A 13,031-nucleotide genomic window follows, 5' to 3' on the forward strand; every position below is an offset into this window, starting at 1 on the left:
CCAATCTCAGATCTGTTGAGCAATAAAGCTAAATTAATTTTAAGTTCCAAAATAAACGTTATGCTTGTGGTTCCGGGTTTTCTAGGTGGTTGCTTACTGGTGCAGATTAAATGAGCCCAACACCAAGTTTCTCTAGATAATGCATCTGTATACAGATCTGGGGGCTCGTCCGGGATATACCAAAGAAACACGGGAGTCGGGACTGGTATTATTATGTGTGGTGGGTTTCGAATCCTCCTCCCATGCTTTTCTGAAACGAACTATGAACGTTTCAGAACGTACTAAAGTCATACTAAAGTCCCTCGTTACTAAAGATTTTAAGAACTATGTAAAAACTCCTTAGTAACCATCTGTGACAACTACCAACCAACTAGCAACCACCAAAAATACCTTAACGACAGCCCTGAACACCCAGGCAACCGCCTATAAACACCCTAGAAACCACCCAAAATACCCTAGCAACCACCCGAACACCCTAGCAACCACCAAAAATACCTAAGCAACTGCCTAGCAACCACCCAGAATACCTTAGCAACTGCATAGCAACACCTAGCAACCACCCAGAATACCTTAGCAACCGCCTAGCAACCACCAAGAATACCCTAACAACCGCCTAGCAACGCCTAGCAACCACCAATATAGTGTAACGTATCTGGATAATGTGTTAGCAATATGAGATAAACTTAAGATTCGATTTAAATCTATCAATAAAAAATTAAAGTCATATATAAGGACACATTGAATATGAGTCTCCTGAGTAAAGAAATCTTAAAAAGCATTAAAATGCATTAAAATCATATGGCAATGCAACTCTGAAGGGGAGCGTGTCACAATAAATTAGTGTTGCATCTGTGGAATATTTTTAAATAAATATCTATGCAAGTCTATGGGAATCTACAGCCTGTTTTACAATCCATCAGTCACAAGTCTAAGAGCTTGGTAAAGTAACAGCACACCTCTCCTCAACAAGACAAGAGATTTGGGGAATCATTCAAACGCTTAACTTCAATACTTAGTGTTAGAAGTTTCCAAACTGGCTTCACAAACACTCAAACCAGGCCGTTTAGACTTCCAGATCAGGAAGATACAACATTACCATTCTGCTATCATGTTTAATATCAAAGAAATCTGAAAAATAGAAATAGATTCATCTGTTGATTTCGCTGAATATTGTTTTAAATTCCTGAGATTGCCTGTGAGGATGGTATCGGCCGTGACCGTGGCTTTCTGTGACGCGAGCCGACCCGCAGGTGTCCACAGACAGACTGCTATCAGCCAGCGTCTGTCTCTCTGCAGACGAATCTCTCCAGGGGCCGCGCGCACGCTTGTTGGCTTTATTTTGACTGGGCTCTGAAGACGGCGTGTGTATCAGATTTACTGTATTGATTTGCTGTTGGAGATCTAGGAGCTGAACTCTGTTTGGCTCGGATAGGAGATGGAGCATACAGGCCGCAGAGATAAGCAGAAGCATGAGGTGCAAAAGGCTTTTTAGATAAAAAGGGACGTTCTTGTCCTTCATGCATACTTAAAATCTTTCAATGAAATCACCTTGTTCATCCTTTGCGGCTCATAAATCACAAAATGATCCCTATCTTCTCAATGTCATTTGGACAAACCCTTAACTTTAAGTATTAAACTTTCGTGCACAGCTCGCCTCACACCATTTGTGCTCCAGACATTTACTAGACATTTACTAAAGACTTTTTATGCAATCACCTTACAATGACCTCTCAACTATACCCAGGTAACCAATTAGAACACGAATACCCTAGCAACCACCCAGGACACCCCAGCAACCAATTAGAACACAAAGACCCTAGCAACCACCCAGATCACCCCAGCAACCAATTAGAACACGAATACCATAGCATCCACCCAGGACACCCCAGCAACCAATTAGAACACGAATACCCTAGCATCCACCCAGGACACCCCAGCAACCAATTAGAACACAAAGACCCTAGCAACCACCCAGGACACCCCAGCAACCAATTAGAACACGAATACCCTAGCATTCACCCAGGACACCCCAGCAACCAATTAGAACACAAAGACCCTAGCAACCACCCAGATCACCCCAGCAACCAATTAGAACACAACCACCTTAGCAACCACTTAGAATATCCAGACCACCCTAGCAACAACCCAGATCACCCCAGGAACCTATTAGAAACGGAACAACCTAGCAACCACCTAGGACATCCCAGCAGCCAATTAGAACACGAACACCCTAGCAACCACTCAGAACTCGCCAGCAACCAATTAGAACACCAAAGCTACCCTAGAAACCACCCAGAATACCCTAGCAACCGATTAGAACACAAACTCCCTAGCAACCACTAAGAACATCCCAGCAATCACTTAGAAAACCTAGAACACCATAGAAACCACCCAAAACACCTCAGCAACCAATTAGAACACAACCACCTTAGCAACCACTTAGAATTCTCAGACCACCCTAGCAACCACCCAGATCACCCCAGAAATGGAAATTAAAAATGGAACAACATTAGAAATGGAACAACCTAGCAACCACCTAGGACATCCCAGCAGCCAATTAGAACACGAACACCCTAGCAACCACCCAGAACTCGCCAGCAACCAATTAGAACACCAAAGCTACCCTAGACACCACCCAGAACACCCCAGCAACTGATTAGAACACAAACTCCCTAGCAACCACTAAGAACATCCCAGCAACCACTTAGAAAACCTAGAACACCATAGAAACCACCCAAAGAACAGATGGGAAACAAAACACGGTAGAGGATGCAAGCATCCTGATTCACTATGTAGTGCACACTGATCCAGTGTGCAGTGAGTCTGTGTGTCATTATGTGTCAGAAATGGATTACTCTCAGATTAGAGCGTTCACACACACACACACACACACACACACATACACACACACACACACACACACTCATGCACCTCTCTCTTGCATGGCTTGTGGATAAATCTGTCGCTCTGGATGAGTGCACTGCAAGATGGAGACATCAAACAAGCCTTGTCTTTCTCGTTAAGATTTCATTACATCCAGAGGCGCGCTCTCTCGCTCTCACACACACACACACACACACACACACACACACACACGCACACACCCACACACTTAGCAGCATGAGGACTATGTCGTTAAGTGCAGCTTCCCCATCTGAGAGTTGTCACATCACCAGGGCTGGTTTTAAAAATCCCTTCCTCAGTTCAAGGCATTAACATTAACAACACAAACAACAGCAGGAATATTAGGCTGCTGTCACTTTAAGAGCTAATCCAAGGATCTGTTACACTTGCGTTTTATTTCTCAACTTGTTACGTTCAGTTAAGACACACATGGCTATGTTTACAATGATACTTGCCAAGAGAGGCATTTTGACATCATTTAGTTTGAATATGTCTGTTCAATCACAAGAAGACGTGAAACAGAGATGTTTACACATGAGTTCCCTTTCGCATCTTCTTGCGCTTGAATTTTTAAATTGGCGAGGCTTAAACTATCCTGACGATGCATCATCCAACACTGCACTGTCAACCATCCCGAGCGTCGTTCACGTTTGTTCACATTCTCACAATTTTGCATTGTAAGAATTCATAAAAACGTTACCGTCCAACTGGCGACTGACACCATTTGATATACTCGGCGACACCGAATTTCACTCAGCGATTTGACGCCTTGGCGAGTGTTAATTTTAGGTCCTGGTCACTTAGTGTGTGTTCACACTTGGCATGTTTTGTCTGATTAAAACGAACCATAGTGCGATTGCTTTGTTAGTGCGGTTCATTTGAATGAGTGTGAAAGCTGCCATCTGAACCCTGGTGCCACCAAACAAGACGAGGGATGGGTTTTGGTGGTCCACTTCCAAACAAACTCTGGTGCGGAACGACTGAAATATGAACGCAACACGGACTAAAAACATGTAAATGAACCCAAAAACAGGACGTGATGTCACAAGATGCGACCTAAAAAGGACAGAATGCTCAAGCATTGTCCATCACAGTCGGGTACAGGCGTCAGAACCGCATCTCCTCACGGCAGATCTGTGTTTGTGTGTGTGGGATTCCTGACACTGTTTTGACTACTTTACACATTTTATAAGCTCTTCACGAGTTCTCAGCTGGTCAGAATACCATCATATGTAGCTATGCACATACAACGAGCACATTTAGCCCAGAAAGCAGCATTGTTTTGGATGTTCGAGAAGTTTCGTCTTGATATATTTGTCATAAAAGCCGTCCAATCAGGTTGTGAACGTGTCCCTATGCCTTTAGGATCGGCATCTTTAGGCTTGGTGTTAAAAATCCAAAGTGAACTGAGCAGACCAAGACTAACAGTTCAGACTAAATAAACCAACAAACCAAACTACAAGTGTAAAAGGTCTTCCTTTAGCATCAGCTGTTAAAGCCTTCAAGAAACCTTTATTTTTTTATTGTATTCCTACAGGAACTGTATGTTACCGCAAAATAACCTGGTAAACTGATGCTCCAGTAGCTGTTGTCAGTGCAGCACACAAGGAAACAAATGTCACGAGTGTAATATTTGTTTCACATTTAGTGCTAATGAGGCTTTCATTTTTTAATTCTCTAATCACCCCGGGGCGCATGACTTGAGTCAAATGAGCCCGAACCAAACATTCTGTTCGAAGGCGTTAAGAACCCTCACGGTGAAACACATCAGAGACGGAGAGATGAAACACTAGAACCAAGGGATGTTTATGCTGTCTTTTAGCAACAATAGAAGTTACTGAATATAATTCAAAAGCTACATTTCTTAAATGTTAGAGTTACAAAAGTCTTCATTGATCACTGTGGATTTTCCTCTCATCCTCATGATTAATCAGGCCTTATACAAATGAGAGATATTCACCCACACACACACAAACCAGCAAAACAATTCCTGTCTTCAACCCTGTGAAGCTCTGAATAGCCCCTCTGTCATGACAGGAGTGTATAAACAGAATATATATCAGCTCTTTCCTTACAGTCCACAAAAACCTACTGTGAGGGTACTGTGGTTAAATGATGGTATCTGATACACCTAATGTTCAACTTGAATAAATACCATATATATTTACATGGTCACTCTTAAAAAATAAAGGTTCTTCTAATTAGAATCACTTGTTGTAGTATGATGTCATAATAGAACCTTTGTAAAGTGAGAATTCTTTTAATAACAACAACCTTTAAAATTATCACATTATGCAATATTTCGACTATATTACACAACCGCAGAACAATATTCATACAACAAATATCCGATCAGCTGCCTATTTTCCTACAGTTCACTCTTACACGGTATTTACACGGTACACAATGTACTTCAAGAAATACATGGCAGTGTCCAAATACCACAGTAATACCACAGCACCACGTCCAAAAAAACATCTTTTTTTTTTTTTTTTTGTAAACACCCTCATTGACATAATTATGCAGGCTTTAAAAATATCAATCTGCTATTACATTTACTATATGGTAACCAGTTTCTACCTGTTATTGTTACCACAGTAAAATTGTGGTAAATTGATATGAGTCACCAATGTGAAAAAAAAAACTCAACAAAAATGACCATTTTCTCAATGATCGTGCATTCATTTATAATTTTACAGCAGTAACAAAGCGTATTTGTACTTTGGCTGAAACTATTGATCAGTGCAATATTGCACAGAATATGAATCAAATTCAGCAAATACGAACAGCAGAACATTTTTCTTTTTAATTCTTGGAAGTTACAGCCGGTGTGTGTTTGTGTACCTAACTGTGTGTATGTGGATCTCTGTTTCCTTAGATACCACGACTAAAAAAAAAAAAAAAAAAAAACATTACAGCCTCTCCTTCATAATCAATGACATTTGGATAAACGCATTAATGCATTGACAAGACGCATCAATCACATTCTCTCATAATCGTCAGGTTGTTCATGCACATTATAATATTAGTGATGGTGGATATGGGTGGTGTATTGATGCTGACACACATCCTTCATCATGCATTGGTAACTCACGCTCTTTTTGCGCAGGTTCAGTCCGTGTTTTAATAATCCGGGCAGATCTCTGATCTTCTGCTTGATCTGGACCTGATCCCTGGCGGTTCTGTTCCATCTCCAGCTCGACAGGAGCCCGTCCTCCGCGGGACAGGGGAGGCTGTCGGATTCCTCCATCATCCTCCTCCTCCTCCACCTGCTCTTTACGCACACGGACGCCGGAACGACATTCTGCACGACAGCCGCTCGATGGATCTCCAGCCGCCGCAATGAGCCGCTCAACCGAGAGAGGAGACGAGAGACCTGCCGAACACTGCTGCTCCACCCAGCGATCACACACACACACGCTCGCGCACACACACTCGCGCACACACGCACACACACGTTCTGGATACACTCACACACAAATGCACTCACATCGCTGGTTAAACGAGGACATTCAAAAACACATTTGCATTCATATGAAACATGCACCTAAAAGAAAACTTGGACTAAAATGCAGTAGGCCATATTTACTTCACGTGAGAATCATGGGAACATGCCTAAAGGCAGGTTGCATCAACTTCTGAGGATAATATCTTAAGTAAACACGCGTTATGAGGACATAACTGAGAATTTAGGTAACAAGTGCCACTTTTGAAATACACACACTAACAGCATTAAACTGTATTTTTCCAAACTGCTGTCTTAAACATTCTGTCTTATGTCACCAAAATCAAGCCTTTAAGACAGACATTGGCAATGTGTGGCTTTCCAAATGGTCAGGAGTTGTACTTTTATTTTAAATAGTAATTTTATGCCTTATTTTAACTGATAATAAAATGAAGGCATGTGAGTGTCTCTACGTTGTGTTATTGATAATAAAATATTCTAAATATGAACCATCATTGCTTTCAACATCCCAGTGATTCTACATCACATTGACGTCAAAACCAATCCATGACATTGATTTGATGTTAACTGAATGTCAAACATATTGACCTGCATATACATAAACCAATTTCAGTGTGGGTATTAACTTTTTCTTTTCACCTAATTACCACTGGAAGACATTGCCTTTCAAACTAACCTTAAAATGATATGCAGTCTCTTGATCAAGTCTTGACTAACTTTTGACGTCAAATTTATATCAACGAGCCCGCTGGGATATATTTGAGAAATAATCAAAAGAACCATAAACATATAGCCTAAGGTCATAAATTGGGCCATGCATTTCAGCTGATGTTGGAGATAAAAGTCTTTTTCATAAATGAATGAGATTTTGCAAATCTCAACATTTTCCCCATCATCACAATATCATTCATGATATATTATACATTTAAATGTTAAATACTTACACCTTAGCATTTAAAAAATAATTGGCATGTCAGGGAGTTTGTCCTGCCCACCAATCAAATCATCCCATGCATGTCAAGAATTTTTAATACAGAATGACAACTCAATCATACATGACATCACTCATGAGTTGCATTGTTTTCATGCTAATTGACTAATAACAATTAACAATATTAAAAAGTTATTTAGTAATGAAAAAAAAAATTTGTTTATCCATTGCTCATTTTTTTTCCCAACTGAAAAAAGGAGGGTTTTTTTCCAATTTAACTTTGAGGGACATTTTTGTAAAATATAAAACACCCACATTTACACGTGTAACCATGGTGTTTATTTCAGTAAAAGATAAATGGGCCAAATATTGCCTTCATTAAAATGTAAAAATACTGAAGATGAATATGCACTAAAAAGAGCACACGTACTGGAAACATGTCACATCTTTTATTGCACCGATATGAAACTTTAGCACTAAAGATCCATTGATCAGTGTGTCATTGTAATGAATATTATTTTGTGCTGGTATTTACTGATTTGGTGGCCTCAAATAGTCCCCATTAACATAATTCTTACCCTGAGACAGTCGAGCCAAAACGATTTTCCCAGCTGGTCCAGATCAATGAGACGCTCAGAATCATTTAACCTCTTCTGACTGGCCCACAGTAAACACCAGACTCCCAATCACACGTGTTAACAATCGCTGAGAATTTATTGCATTTGTATCATCTCTAATCTTTAGATCCAAGTTATAAATCCAGGGTTAGCAATTCAATTAAACAATACAGATTTCAGCAGAGATTACAAGTATTATTTTGTAAGGCTTATTGTTTTGTGTTTCTTTAACTGAAATCTTCTAAACGATCAGTTTTATATTTTAATAAACATTAATTTTGCACCAAATTGACTGTATTATTGCACATTCAAAAGGGACAGTTTCGCCCTTAGCATCTAAAGGACAGAGTCTTCTATGACCCATTTGTCTGAATAAATGAATCAGTGTGAAATCAATATCAATGTTCAGAAGTTCACGTCAATAGATCTGATTTGATTTTCAGGTCTGTGCTGTTTCTTGAGACGGTACATTACGGCGTGTTAAAGTATTGATCAGGTTGTTTGTCTCTTCAGACTGGCGTTCATATAGTCCCTGATCCTATACAAAACACTAGAGGCCAGATTCACCAACAGCTTGCGCCAATGCAAACCCTCATTTGGTGTTAAAATAACTTCTGTCAGGATTTACTTGAGCGCTGAAAAGGTGTTATTTTAGCGGCTGGAGTTATTGCATATGCATTTGTAGGAGTTTCCCTTTCAGACGCAATATTTATGGAAGGAGAGTATTTAAATGTGATTAACTAAGGTTTGCGCTGGTCAATATTTCCACTATTATTTACCGGCCAGAAAAGCATGTATTAAACCAGGTGCTAATTTGTAGACTGTGTTGGTCATTATGGAAATGATCCAGCTGCGTCTGTTCTTTAATTTGCACGTCGTCAGTAAATCACCAGCAGAATTTCCCACTTCCATCTGAGCTTTTTTGGACTTGCGTTTTCATGCTAATTTTCCCTGTTTAGTAAATCTGTTTTTCCTGGATTGTGTGATGAAGTTATTGCTATAGTTTGATAGATATTGTTTTGTCATTACAAATAATTATTTGGATGTTGAAGCCATTTTTTCCGTCGAGGTCAGATCAGACCGTTTTTTTTTCGGGTGCTTTGGCATGTATTTGATGACGGACACCCGGGGTTGTTCATTAACACCCACAGCCAGCATGACGGGTTGGCATGCGTCCTCGCTGCTCACAAATGCATGATGGGCCAGAAACAGCGCCACCCCCTTCAGCCAGATACAATCTTCAGGACGCTTTCAGAATAAGCAAACCTTAAATCCACAAGCACAACTTTGGAAAAAAAGCCGTCGTCTAATCTAAGATTAGGCTCGGCAGCAAAGCAGAGGCCTGTTCCTCACTGTCGATGGTATGAAGACTTTAAAAGCCAATGGTCGTGCTCGGCAAACCAGTATCTCCACATCTCGCATGAAAGAATAGCTGATGATCTGTCAAAATGAAAGATCACCTCTATACGGCTGAATGGAGCATATGCCTGGAGGACACGTGTGTGTGTGTGTGTCCCAGTGGAGTTCATTGGGGGGTGATGTGTGTGTTGTGGGTGTGTCTCTCTGTGCTCTAATTTCAGGTGTAACACAGAGGTGTTAGATGACAAGAAACCCACATGGGAAGATGGGCAGCACATTCAAAGCAGGAGTTCAGTCTCGAAGGTCTGCAGAGAGAGACAATGATTAAGAATCTGATGACATGGATGTAAAAAGCAAACAAACAAAAAACTCTAAGGAATATGTACAGGATTCCGATTCCAAAACTCTGTACAGGATTCCGATTCCACTGGAAATTCTATGAGAATTTGAAACATGAATAAAAAGGAAATCTGGAATAAATTGGAAAAAGAATTGTTACCGTTGGGATACATGGAGATGCTCTGGATGTTGAACTTGATCTCCAGCTTTTGATCTCCAGACAAAAAGCCTCATCAAAAGTGTTTGCCACAATCCACTGCAATGGATTTTATAGGGTTATTATAGACAACTAAAACCTTTTTTTTTTTTAATTAATAAAATAACATTAACGAAAAGTAATAGTTTATACAATATATATATATAAAAAAAAAATCTTTAAGTTTTATTTTCAGCTAGTTGCATTTTTATTCAGTTCAACTTAATGTACAAAAATAGCTAAAACTAAAACTGAAATAAAAATTAATTTATAAAACTAGACATTCAAAAACAAAAACTAACTAATACAAATGACAAAATTACTAAAACGTTAAAATTAAAATGGAAAATTTAAAAACAGAAACTCAAACTATTAATAAAACTTAATTACTAATTATAAGAAATATAATAACATAACTATACTATATACTAAATATAACACTGGATCTGCCTCCATTATGGTTTAAAACTCATAATTTGTGACCTAAAAGGTCCTAATGGGAATAAAAGTGATATTATATATATTAAATATATTATATTTTCATATTAAAATATAATTATTATGTTTTTATATTACAATATTTATATTCAACTATATTACGGGTGTAAAATCGATTAATCGCATCTAACAGAAAAGTTTACATAATATATGTGTGTATATATATATTATATTTATATATATCATATATATATATGTGCATGTGTGTGGGTGCACTGTATACACACACACACACAGATATATATTTATACATATATACTGTGTATATATATATATATATATATGTGTGTGTGTGTGTGTGCATATATATACACAGACACACACACACACACACACACACACACACACACAGAGAAATATATATAATATAGGCTATATAAATATAATATTATATACACACATTTATTATGTGGGCTAAACGCAGACTTTTATGTTAGATACGATTAATCGATTTTACAGCCCTAAAATATATACTTTTAATATTTCTCCTACAATATATCCTATTATAGAATCATTTTATAGGATTTGCATTTGATTCCATTAGGATTCTTTGGGAAACAATCATTTTTGCAATTCTGTTTGTGGTACAAATTACACACTTCACTTTTTGATGGCACGTGCGCATCTAATCAAGAACGTATTTGTTAACAAAATCAATGTCCCTTATGGGAGATTAATCTGCATGTTATTCTGTTGTTATGGTCTACCATTCAGACATTCAGAGTCTATTCTTAGAAAGGTTTATGATGATTAAAAACACTCTGTGAATATTCTGTGTAATCCCTCCGTTGAAGTATTTACACATCTCCTCAGCACTGATATCATGTGATCTAATGACACGAGCTCAGAGTGTGTGATGGCAGGGCCATTTAAAGCCACGCTGTTACACGGTGTGTGTTCAGAGTCCTGATGGGAGGAGACCGCTGCGATCTACACTGTAAAACATCATCACAAATTACTGTAAATGGAAAAATGCTGAAGTATTGGTTAACTGTACGTTACCTTACCATATGACAAATGGACCTGAAAAAGAAACTTTAGGTTAAAATGTATTTGAAAAGGACACATACTGTATATATTTTAATGTCTAGAATATTGTTTGCCTATTGTTTTGTCTTTGCCTATGATATTCCATAATATTCCTCAAAAACAAAATAGCATTTCTCTTCTACTCATGAAAATTTAGAAGTACTTATTTAATAGTAATATTTTTTCATGAAAACAGTAAAAAAAAACATGAATTCACATCAACTGTCCATACAATAAAAAATAATGTTATTATATTTACAATACGGCACGTAATTTTAACTATATATATATATATTATTATATATTATATATATATATATTATATCCTACAAATATTTTTTTTAAAGCTGCAGTTCGTAGTTTTTCCTCTGTCGCCATCTCTGTTCGAAATAAATTTAAATGTATATATATTTAAATAGGTTATGTTAGTAGACATAGTACAAACATGGAGGGTAGTTAAGTAAGATATACAGTTCTGATCATGTAGCCTATCTAGTTTATTAATCACAAAAAGTTTCATACAAAACTTTGAAAAATATCTTTTGGTGATTTGATGTCACTAACCTTGCTAACTTTGACAAATCCAGGAACCATATCACCATCTCGAAAGATTTCATCCTGGGTAAACACGACTTTTTCCCCCCCTGACAGACTGAAGAAAACCCCCAAGGGCCTTCACTCTTGGAAGCTGTGTGAAGTCATCCAATCACATTAGAACTTACTAGATTGAGAAAGTGCTCGAGTTTCATGTGAAACATGCCTCAGACAGTCAGCGAACACACTGTGGGAGGCTTGTCTGATGCTGAGAATAAGAGAGTGAAGAAAGTCTTTCATCTTAAACCTTCTCCTCTCCAGTTACTGCTCTCACACAGAGACAGAGATCTTCAAACACACCCTTGATTAAATATTGAGAATGCCCATGGCTCTCTAACAGAACACAACCTCCAGAACTTACAAGAAGGAGAAGAGAGGAGTTTTGGTGCCAACACACAGAAAATGTCTTTGCCATGAATCGGATGGATTTTGCTTAGAGCTGATATTAGTAGTAGGCTAGTTAATGGTTGATGTTGTGACAAGAATATTGTTCCGGGACCAACAAAAGATCAAAGGTAAAATTATAGTCAGGTTTTAAACTTTAAAAAGTATAATAAGTGTGATTATGTTTTAAAAACAATCTGGAAGCTGAACTAGACATTACTGTTAAGAAACGTGTTACTGCCATCTCGTGGTTACTTTAGAGAACTTCTGTTTACTCGGACTCAGAAGGTAAAATGTCCTGTTCAAACAAACAGAAGAATCCATTCTCTGCATAAAATATCAAATAGCATACAAAACCGTACCAAAACTTCCCTTAAATATGCCATCATTTACATTACATAGCCTATAATTTTGTAGTCACAAAGAAATAATGGAGTAAAGAAGTTCCAGAATTAAAGTTCTTGGAATAAAGAAAGAAATTGTGGTAAATTTAATTTGAAAGTCAATTACCCACCAGCCAACCCTAGATATTTACTAATATACGCTTTCTTCGGGGAGAATCCACCGAATTTTCTCCGTGGAGCAGATCTGAAGGGAAGCCACCAAAACCAGAGAAAATCTCCCCAATCTTGCCCCAAAAGATTTGGCAAAATATTTGGCAAAATGTCGTATTTCCCCAACGCTGGTCTTGTCCAGCCCTTTACGATTAGTGAT

The 13,031-nt window shown here is 38.1% G+C and overlaps 1 protein-coding gene across 2 annotated transcripts in view; it reads right to left on the reverse strand.

Annotated features, from left to right (window-relative positions):
• The window catches only part of rapgef5a (Rap guanine nucleotide exchange factor (GEF) 5a), an 81,913-nt gene extending 75,579 nt beyond the window's left edge, over nt 1–6,334 (reverse strand). The window contains exon 1 of one of the 2 annotated variants that reach the window (XM_056232732.1): nt 5,999–6,334. In XM_056232732.1, the coding sequence (XP_056088707.1) occupies nt 5,999–6,157 (159 nt within the window). In that variant the 5' untranslated portion in view covers nt 6,158–6,334. The remainder of the gene's footprint in view (nt 1–5,998) is intronic. The other variant, XM_056232731.1, reaches the window with a different exon arrangement.
• Between the last annotated feature and the right edge of the window lie 6,697 nt (nt 6,335–13,031).

Source organism: Rhinichthys klamathensis, unplaced genomic scaffold (genome assembly GCF_029890125.1).
Source record: "Rhinichthys klamathensis goyatoka isolate OS25496 unplaced genomic scaffold, OSU_Roscu_1.1 h1tg000354l_1, whole genome shotgun sequence".
NCBI lineage: Eukaryota > Metazoa > Chordata > Actinopteri > Cypriniformes > Leuciscidae > Rhinichthys > Rhinichthys klamathensis.